The sequence below is a fragment of the Corvus cornix genome, chromosome 3 (assembly GCF_000738735.6).
Source record: "Corvus cornix cornix isolate S_Up_H32 chromosome 3, ASM73873v5, whole genome shotgun sequence".
In the NCBI taxonomy this organism is placed as follows: Eukaryota; Metazoa; Chordata; class Aves; order Passeriformes; family Corvidae; genus Corvus; species Corvus cornix.
The window spans coordinates 80128846-80139668 of NC_047056.1; the positions used below are offsets into that span (position 1 = coordinate 80128846).

General features: G+C 37.2%; 1 protein-coding gene across 9 annotated transcripts in view; it reads left to right on the plus strand.

Annotated features, from left to right (window-relative positions):
• The window catches only part of CEP162 (centrosomal protein 162), a 44268-nt gene extending 33582 nt beyond the window's left edge, over positions 1-10686 (plus strand). For 8 of the 9 annotated variants that reach the window (XM_020583660.2, XM_020583659.2, XM_020583661.2 and 5 more), the window contains 5 exons: positions 909-1579; positions 2394-2535; positions 3529-3627; positions 6462-6596; positions 8290-10686. In XM_020583660.2, coding sequence (XP_020439249.2) covers positions 909-1579; positions 2394-2535; positions 3529-3627; positions 6462-6596; positions 8290-8508 — 1266 coding nt within the window. In that variant the 3' untranslated portion in view covers positions 8509-10686. Of the gene's footprint in view, positions 1-908; positions 1580-2318; positions 2536-3528; positions 3628-6461; positions 6597-8289 lie in introns of those variants that run through there. The other variant, XM_020583665.2, reaches the window with a different exon arrangement.
• Positions 10687-10823: the final 137 nt, after the last annotated feature.

Here is a 10823-nt window from a genome sequence, read left to right on the forward strand (position 1 = left end):
GGACAAGTTCTTGAGGCATAATAATTTAATTCTTACAACTAAGGTAAGTGGTTTTCGCCCTGTGGGTCAGAGTAGCTGCTTATTTAATTCCTTGCTGTACCAAAGGCTGTGTTCTCCAAAGGTCTGCTGACAGAGCATATCTGCAGGAACCATTGGGAAGCACAAACATGCTGTCCAAAAATTACGTGATAGTGAGCCTAAAGACTCGTGTTAGGAAGCATGGAAGTCTGGCATTTTAATTCAAGGAAAAGGTGAACTGCACAGGTGCTTAATGAGCAAGAAAGGAAAGCATTGGCCAGTTGTTCCACCTTTTCTCCACGAGTCACTCATCATGCTTTCCTCGAAGGAAAATAATGGCCATCCAGGCTATTAAGAAGGTTAGGTTTCCTCAGCTCATTAGGAAGAAAGATTCTGTGTCTGCCTGAATTCATACTTCTATCTTTGTACTTATAAATAAATAAAATAAAGGTCTGTTCTGTTAAAATTTAAGATGTTTTGAAAAATGCAAAGTACAGTTTTGAGCATGTGACCAGAATGTTTGTCAGCTGGCCAATAGCAAGTACATAATGACAAAATTAACATTGGTAGCATCTGAAGAGAACTCAATTACATAAAAATTAAATATTTTCTTGTCAATGTAATTTTCTATCCCATTGTTACCGCATCCATTGTGGTTAGATTATTTTGTAGTAAATGTTTCAAGTAATTCTGTTTTAAAGCAGACTTAATTATTTCACTCACTAATTTCTGAACTGATTGAGTGGTTTGTTAGTAATCCTGACTTGTATCCTGTCTTCTGAAATCTTGCTTCAGATGGGCAGTAACTTTAAAGAATAACAGGAAGAGATAATAATAACAGTACACTTATGAAACTGCTTTTTTCTTCCTGCTTTCTACTCCCCTCCTAGATACAGTATGAGCAAAGACTTGCAGAGCTCGAGCAACTCCTTGCCTATGAATTTATGAATGAAGCACCAAAACTGAATGGTGATAAAGCCAGTTCTACAGAACTTGAACAGCAGCTTCAGAATCTAAAGAAGACCCATGAGATCACTGTTGGAAACCTCCAGACAGAAATTGAAAATCTTAAAAGTCAAAATTCCCAATTAAAACTCAGAAGTAAAAATGATAATAAAGACTTAGAGTCCATGGACTCTAAGATGAAACAAGGTAGCACAAAAGACAGGTTGTTAAAACTAAATGAAGAACTGGTCACTAAAAATAGAGAAATACAAGACCTTACAAAAACTGTAGAGAAACTTCAAAAAGAAAGGATGGTGATGTTGTCTGATAATAATTTGAGAAATAACACAAACACTAATGGAAACTCTGCAGAGGTCTTGAAAAAGAATACCTCAGCAACAGATAGAAGGAATTCCAACAACACTGAACCCTGTCTAAGCATGTTTGATGATGACAAAATACATCAACTACGTATTTTTTCTGATTCTCATCTCTCGGAAGTTCTGCAAGAAAATGCACATCTGAAAGAGGAGCTAGAGAGGTTGTCTCTAGAAATGGGCCAGCAGCGAGTGGAGTCTCAAGCAGCACTGGCTTATTCTGAAAATAACATACGAAGGTAAATGCTCAACATACTCCTTTAAAAACCTTCTTAAAGTGTTAGCAGATACAGGATTGAACTGGCGCATTAACATGTCAGCTATGTGTGAAAGGTTGCTTATACCTTCATTTGTACTGTTTGTTTTCTGGCTTTGGGGGGTTTTGGGGGGTTTTTTGCAGTTTTGGGGGGGTTTTTTAAGCAGTGCACTGTCACAGTTCTTTCTATGGGCAAACCTGTATTAATGCTTTTATTAATACTACAATTTCTTAGTAAAATACCTCAGTTTAAATCGTCCTATCTTAGATGCTTTGTGTTGTATGGCATTAATATTTGGTACATGTACTTTCCTTCAAATCTGGGGTATGCTTGCAGTGGGATTTACTTGGCCAGCTGTAGAAACCTTATACTTCACCTAGTCTCCCTCACATCCCTTCATAGTCAAAGTAGAAGAAATTGACGTATTTAGATTGCAACACATTCTTTTCTAAAACAGATACCTAAAAGAAGATAGATGCATTATGATTTAAAAGCATGAGTTTTCTCACCATGGTTTTAATAAGAGGAGCCAACAAAGATGATTGACTGAATTTTCTGTATCCTAACTAGTTAAATGATACACAGACCAAGCATTGTGGATTTCCCACCTTTTCATCCCTCCAGAGCAGTAGAATTAATGGTGGTCCTGTCTTGCAAGGTTTTTTTATGAAATATCAAAGACATGCTACATTTAACATTTTTGATATTTTGTATGTTCAAGTGAGAAGCTGCGGCATTTTTGAAGAGCTGTCTGCAGCTGCGTTACTATATCCCACTTTCCTCTTGCTCTGTTCAGGATGCAGGAAGACACAGCAGAATACATTGCATCTCTGAAAGCTTCCCACCAGAGGGAAGTCGAGAAGATTGTTTGCCAGCATGCAAAGGAGCATTCTACTTCTAAAGTAGCTGAACTAAAGAACAGAATTTCAACACAGGAGGTAAGATACAGTAGATGCATTAGTTACATATAGCTATATCTTAGGGTTATTTCTTTCTGTATTACTATAAACTTACTTGCTTTGAAGTAGGACCTCTTGTTTTAAAAATCATCTTGCGCCACAGCATTCACAGAATCCCAGAATAGCTGAGGTTGGAAGGGACCTCTGAAGGTCTTGTCCAACCACCCTGCTCAGGAGGGTCATCCTGGACCATGTCCAGGTTGCTTTTGAGTATCTCTAAGGAGCACGATTCCACCACTTCTCTGGGCTGTTTTACGCATGATATAAAGGGTAGAAAGAGCTATTGCATTCAGATTATTTAAGAACATTTTAAAATGAGGAAAGTAACTTGAAGATTGAGACTTGTTTTCATATACATATGTACCTGTGTGCTATTTGACAGCCCATGCAGAGCACTATTCACTAGCGCACACACACACGTGTTAGAGGCAGTGTTGTTACTGCACGCATCACTTACACCTGTACTACTACGATCACAGAGATGTTAAAGGGTTGGAATGCACCTCAAAGATCATCTAGTCCCAACCCTCCTTGCCATGTCCCCTCTTGTAGGACAGGGACACCTCCTACTAGACCAGGTTGTTCAAGACCTTATCCAACCTGTCTTTGAACACTGCCACGGTTGGGGCATCCACAGCCTCCCTGGGAAACCTGTTCCAGTGCCTCTCCACCCTCACAGTAACGAATTTCTTCACAACATTTAACCTAAACTTCCCGGCTTCCAATTTTTACCCATTACTCCTTGTGCTATCACAACTGTTCCTGATGATGAGTCTCTCTGGCTTCCCAGTAGGCCCCCTTCAGATACTGGGAGTTTGCTATGAGGTCTCCACACAACCTTGTCTTCTCCAGAATTAACAGCCCCAACTTTCTCAGTGCTGCTTGTATTTTTCTGTACTTCTCCTGCAGAGGTTTTCACATGTTGTCATGGGTGTATGTGCTAATGACAAAATATTTTTAAACTTTTTGTAGATATTAATAAAACATCTTCAAGAACAACTTGGTGAACAAGAGAGACGTCAAGAAGCTCTTTTAGTTTCACAGATAAGAGAGCAACTTCTACAAAAAGAGGTATATCTAAATTTCAATTGGGGTACCTTAGTCTAATAAGAGTTTTCATCCTAATTCATGTCAAGCCTCAAATAATATATAGTAAAATAAGTCTTAGAAACAAAATTTTTGTCAGTTGCTTCTACATCAATTATACCTGAGAATGCAAGGTTTTTCTAGTGTGACCAGGAGAACAACGCAGAACAGGACACAGAACTTTGACCTTTTTTGATTTTAATCTTTTAATTATTTTTTTTATTTGGTTTGAAATGTCTGACATCTGTGTGAAATTTGATCAGCAGGTTAATCCAGTCTTTCATATTCTCTGAGAGTTATGGTGGATAATGGTAAATAGACCACAGGACTTTTTCTTTATTTCTCTTTATTAAGAGGATTTTTTATTACTGTTTTCAAAAGCTTTTCTTTTTTCATCCTCCATTGCCATAAAACTGACTTAGGCAATTATATTCTTGGTTTTCTCCTCTGCTATCTCTGAAACTTAAGGTGTCTTAAGAAGGGAGAGTTAGCTATAAAAGTTCTGAAATTCAGTTGGTTTTGAGAGACGTATATAGTTTTTTTTTAATCTTCTACTTCTATTAATAACATATAATCTGAAAATTACACTTGTTCTTATCTTTACTTTTGGGTTAATGTTGTGTCAAGTTGCTGTCCATCTTTTAGCTCAAGCTTTTAGAATCATTGGCTATGCTTTTGTAGTTCTTGAAGTACTGCGAGTCTTTCTGTTACCACCTCCTGTTCAGGAGGATGTAGCCTGTCTCAGCACTGTGCCTCTGCTTCATTCACCATCTCCTTGATGTATGAACATCACTAATATTAACTTAATTTTGATAATACTCTTACTTGCAAGAGTTATTGAAAGCAATTAATCTTAATCTCGCTAAACTCAGATTTATCTGGGTATTTATCTTACATGTGCAAAATTCCACCTCTGTTGTGATGTATTTGTATACAAGTGTGGGTTTATAGGGGGAGGAAAACATGTCCTGTTAAGCAAGTTTGGTGTTTGCAGAATAGAGGCTGAGACTTCGGGTTCATACTCTGAATCTAACGATAGATGTTGCCTTTCTTTACAAAGCTTGTTTCATTCCAGTGGTCTCAGTATATATAATACTTCTTCCGGGAAAAACAGGGCAAGAGTACAATGAGAAAATGTTATTCATTTGTTTCCTCTATGACTGCTTTACAGATTATTGACAGTGATGGTTTAAGAGAATGATCATCCAATCTGACCCACGTTAGCCAACTTCAAGGTGCTGGCATTTAAGAAAATGTAAAGGAGTGTCTTTGTTACAGAAATTATTGCAAGACTATACAGAGAGAAATATCTATGTAAAGCCTTGCTTTTGCCCTCCAGCATGGTTGCTATGCTGCTTATAAAATACATCTTAAGCATTAAATGGTTAAACAAGTTTTGCTGAGAAAAGAAGACAACCAAACCTGCAAATGGAATTAGTAGTGATAGGGGAAGGCACCTCACTGGTAATAGGATTGAGTCCTCTGTCTAAAATGATGGTACCTCAAAAAAGGCAAAGTTTTTCCTGAGGCTTCTTGGAAGATTGTTATTTGAACACTAATCTCAGAAATGCTGTTCATGGATGTTTTCCATTAACTGAGTACTTCTTTTCCTTAACAGCTTGCACGTAGCACTGCATTGTATTTGACGTGGTTCTGTTGCTCGCAAAATACACAGAGCCCATTTTCTCCTGGGGCTTTTTCCCCTCATAAGATGTTTCCACTATGATATTTTTATTGTATTTAATTATATACTTGAGACTACACATCAGCCCTTCCCTTCAGTGGGGCAGTTTAGCAGCAGCCAGGCAGCAGGCACTCAGTGGCACAGACCTTTTGAAACTAAGATTTCTGCTCCTCTGACAAACGTGGCTGAACAGGTTCAAAGCTGCTGGAGTAATGGACAGGCAAAAATGTGTGTGCATAGGCCTTGTCATTTTAGCCACCTTAAAATATGGAAATAATAGTGAGCTGCCTTCGAATCACTTCTCAGTAAGAGTGACAACATCTTATGAAGACACAATTGCTTCCAGCAACTTGAATTCACAGCAGAGAGCCAAGGATGGCTGAGTGCTTGTAGAGGGTTAGCAGCTCTTCAATACACTGGGTAAAGGGAGCTAAGGACTATCATAAAGGATAAAGACTTGAAAGTTTTCACTTTAGTTTACTTACACACATCAAGAGTGACCAAAATACTTAGGATGTTAAATGAAGGAATATAAAGTTATTTAAAATAGGCAAAGATTGAGAATAAACCAGAAGGGCTTTATGAGAAAACTTCCCTGAATTTCTGGAGGATTAGGAAATCAGTTTTAAGTCATTGGCAAGTTGATTTTGCCTGGTAATTATTAAACTTACATGGAGCTTGTAATCATCTCTTTAGACATTAAATTAGCATGTCTTTAATTAATTTAGTCCTTAGAAATACACTGGTATCTTTTATATTTGGTCTTATTTCAGGGTGTGAGAAAGGATTGTGTAAGAACATCTAATCATAATATTCTCTGTTAACTTTTGTTGTATGAAGTATAAAATTAGACAGAACACAATTACTTCATAACATTATTAACAGGATGGGATTTTTTATCAGAGAGGACTAGACTTTCATGTCCTCAGGCTACTTCTTAGAAATGAAAAATCCTAATATAAGTCCCTGAGTCTCTGTTAAAGCTTTTGAACAAAGGAGATTTCTCTTTTATGTCTTCCTTTCTACAGCTTTTGAATGGAATGATTAAACAATGCAAATACATTTTTAAAGGACCCTGTTTTATACACTGCTTAACACAGTGATAACAATTTTTGTCAATTCTCTTTGGCTGTAGGTGACAAAATTGTTGGAAGAACTGAGAGAGGCTAGGGAGAGCCAGAGTCCTGAAATGAAACATTTCTTGTGCCTGGAAAAGAAAATCAAGCATATAGAGAGCAGACATGCAGAAAGAGAGCATGAAATTCAAAAGGTACACCAGTGCATAACTGCATTTACTTCTTAAGAGCAATTTATTGGTTTAACTGTAATTTTATGGTATTTATTCATGCTTATTTAGCTCGTGCTGCAGGAGGGAAGTAGTTTTTACACAGCTGTTTTGTCTTTGCCTGCTAATGCAAGTGAATGTAGGTGCAGGCTTGGTCAGCTTGGCCTTGCTGTGATAATTAAGATTACTTGTGTAACTTCCTTGCAGCCTGGTGTAAGAAGGCCTTGCTGTTGCAGAGCGTTGGACTGTGTGACCTCTGGAGGTCCCTTGTTTCATTTGGTTATTTCGTATTTCAGTTACACAACGAAAGCAAGCTACTGAAAAATGACAAGAGTTTGGAATGCGGAGTCTGAGCTATGATATATTCCTCAATTGAACTGTAATTATCTAGTCCTAGCAGCCCTATTCAGAAAAGCTGCATTAAAAGTATAGAAACATCTTATTTTATTTTAAATTTTAAAACCAGATTTCAAGGAATATAATTTTAATGTACAGATTTTTTTGTTGTAGAAGGATTTCTTATACATTTCTGTAGTGGATACTTATTTGCTTTCAAAAAAGACCTGTGCATAAAACAAGTCATTGGATTAAAAACAAATCCTGTTGCCTCTGATGTTTTCATTCTGTCCTGCTAAAGGTGACTGTAATACAGTTCTTTTTTTGAAAATAATTTGGTTTTATATAATGTGAGGATGTCTTTACCATTTCTTTGAAGTGCTTGCTGATGCCTACTCTGTGATCTATGTCTAGTATTTGCTAAGATGTTTTGTAATGTTTTGGGGTTTTTTAAAATAAATAATAGTATACATAATTAGTACTAAATAATTCAGTCTTTTTGTGGTGCTCCTGCTCTTTTTATGTATTAAGCTTTAGGTTTTGTTTTATCCTAATTTTGCTCCTTTAACCATCAGCACTGGGGCATTGAAGAGTTGCCCAAATGAATTGTATCAAAATGAATAGTGGAGGAAAGGAAATTGCTGAGCATGAAATTAACAGGTTATCCTTAGTATCCAACTGCAAATATCATAATTATGGCCTTTAAGTGATAGGCTTTCTTTAAAAAAATCTATTACAATTAATTGTGGTGTGGAGATTTTGACATCCGATGACACTTCTTATGTTGTGTAATTTAATAGGATGATGTCAGGGATTCAAGTTAAAGTTATTCAGACCTTTATCTGCAGCAGCATCAGATCTTTGGGACTACAGGACATTTTCTGATAATTCATAGAACTTGTGGCTTTTAGAAGTAGAGTAGTAGGCTACAACATGTCATTCAGATTTGGTTTGTTTTGCAGAGTGTTACTTTAATTATCACATTTAAGTGGCAATTTAAAAAGTTTATTTTGATTTATAGAGGGTTTTATATTATATGCTCAGCTTTGTCTTAAATATTCAAATGTAATTGCTGCTTTGGAGAGGATAAGTTAAATTCTCCTGGGGCTCATTAGGCAATAATCAATTCTACCCTTCTGTCATTAATGCAAATATTTAAAGGAATTCACTGCTATGAGAAGGATTTTTGTAATATTCAGAATAAATTGTTTCCACTTAATGTGAGCATTCGGCTTTGAGACTGAGCATCAGATAAAATGATGTGGCAGATTTGTGCAAAGGGGCAGCACTGGCTGGGTATTGGAGTAGGAAGTCACAGTGCTGACTTTATTCTAATTTGCAGGCAGCCCAGCTAACACAGCACATTACTGAAGCAAGGCAAGCCCAGGAGGTTGAGAAGTGGCGGAGGCTGGCACAGCAGAAGAATCAGGAACTGGAGAAATTTCGAATGGAATTGGATTCAATATTAGATGTTTTACGTGAACTGCAGAAACAAGGGGTTGTTATTCCTGCACCTGATTCCAGTGGTTTCAGAGTGACAGACAGCTGTTGGAAGACATGATTAGGTAGTAGTTAAGTAGAGAAGCAGAATTTTAATACTCAAAGTTACGTACAGAAAATGTTACTGAAAATCATTATTGTAATGCACATAAATTGCACTGCATTCTGATCTTCTCTGGAATCTGTCATGTCCAGAGGCAGATTTGCATTGAGCAATACTCTAGTCATACTCTATGTCTTTTATTAGTAATAAATTTACATATTTTTTTATAATGGTTTAAAATATTGAGGTTATTCCAGAAATTCAACTATCATTGAAAAATTCCCTTTTTCACATACTGTAGAACATGCCTGAATATTTTTAACTTTGGTTTCTAACTTGTCTTATAGTGATTCCTTTGTGAAAAATTTGAGTAATAAGCTGTTTGGTTTGTATGTTTAGTGTATGGCATTAATGTATTTCATTCCATAGGGCAGGAAAATCATCTTTTTTTGATTTTGCTTCTCTCCCTCCAATTCATATAATATCCCTTCCCTTATCTTTAAGACCCCTTCCAACTTAGTGAATGATTGGAGGGCTGGAGGAGAGCAGGCATTCCCTGGTGGTGCTCAAATTCAAGCTGTACTTTGGTTACTTTTCAGATAATCCCAACTGTGCTGGTAAGACTGATGGCAGAGTGGGTCTAGCTGAATTTGTACAGGGCAGATACAGAAAAAGGCTATACAATACAGTGTGAGAGTAGTTATTGGTGTCCCTTTTAAAAAGGAAGGCTGCACTGATAAGGTTGTCACAATGGGCTGTTCAGGACTGACATAGTAAGAACCTCTCTAGGTGATCTTGACAGACAGAGAGACCAGTCAAATGTGAAGACATTGTGCTAAAGCTCAGACTTCAGGGGTGTGTAGATGGGGAAATTTAGAGTTAAAATATTGAGCAAGTTAGGAAAGGGGCCAGGAAACGAAACAAAACAAAAAAACAAACCAAAAACCAGACCAAAAAAAATCCCTGTACTACCATCCTCAGGAGTGACAAAGGAGACTAGTTTGCTTAAGCAGGAATAATCCACTACCCAAATACCAAATGTGGAGGTAACATTCTGCTGAACTGACAGGCCTCAGGGCAGGTAACACACTGAATGTTAGAGGCTGTTGCCTTCTGCCTCTCCTCAGGCCCTGCCAGAGTTACACACCTGTGCTGGAGAGCAGGTACACAGGAGCAATTCCTACTGTGTCACAAATGTGTACCTCGGCGTGCTACGCTTTTGGTCTCTTCTTTCAAGAAAGAGATAGACCCAGTGGAGGGAAAGAAGAATCATCACTCCAGGAAATGCAGCCCTTGGAACTGCTGAAGCCATAGAAACTGCACTGCCCCAGAGAGGAGACTAGGGGGGATGGTGAGCATGGCTATTACACTTAACATATCTGAAAAACTTGCTGCTAAAAGCAAGAAGCAGCAATTAAAAATAAACAAAATTCAAAAAAGGTGATGATAGCTATTCCATGGTTGGAAGGAATGCTTTCCCAACAAATCAGTACATTATTAGTTTGAAGTTTCAGTGGCTGCAAGTCCTTAAGAATTCTGTAGCACATATACTGAGGTTGTATCTCAATCAACTATACTTGTTTAGAGCAAAGAGAAGATAAAAGCTAGAATGTACTACGTAGGTCCCTGAGGACCTGTAGTAGTGGTTGAGCCTAGCATTTAAATCAGATGTGAAATAGTTCAGGTCTGTGCATGTGTGTTTATGTATCATGTTCTTCAGGGACCAGCAGTAAACATGCATTTTCTCTCATACAAGCATGAGGCTGAACATGCATAAAAAACAAAAGAGTATAACAAGTTAGACCATATAGACATAGACAATGCTTAAGTGCAAGGGTTTTTCTTTTTGGCACATACACAAACATAAAATGAGCCTGTATACAGATATATATAGACATTAAAAAAGGAAGGTGGGTTGCCAGTTAGTGTGGTAATCTTGGTTGTTTCATGTTCAGATATTTTCAGTATTTCTATTTTGTTCCCATCTAAGAAAGTATTAGTCCATATTCATAAAATGTGTAAATATGAAACTGCTTTGTATATAAAATATCAGTTATATGTAAATATGGTGCATTTTCTTGATTTGGTTCTGTTTTGCAAATGAAAAGGATAAAAATTGTATCATTTCAACTTATTTATTTCCTGTACAATTTGCTGTATGTGTGACACTGTATTAAAATGTGTGACCTGAAGTGAGAGAATTTTTTTCAACTGCTGCAACCCTTGTGTTCCCAGAGGGGCCAGGTCCTGGATGGAGGTTCCTAGGACAGGAATCCTAGAGGAAGAGTTTCTGGTTACTGGAAACCCTCTCACATATATTTTGCTTAAGTCAT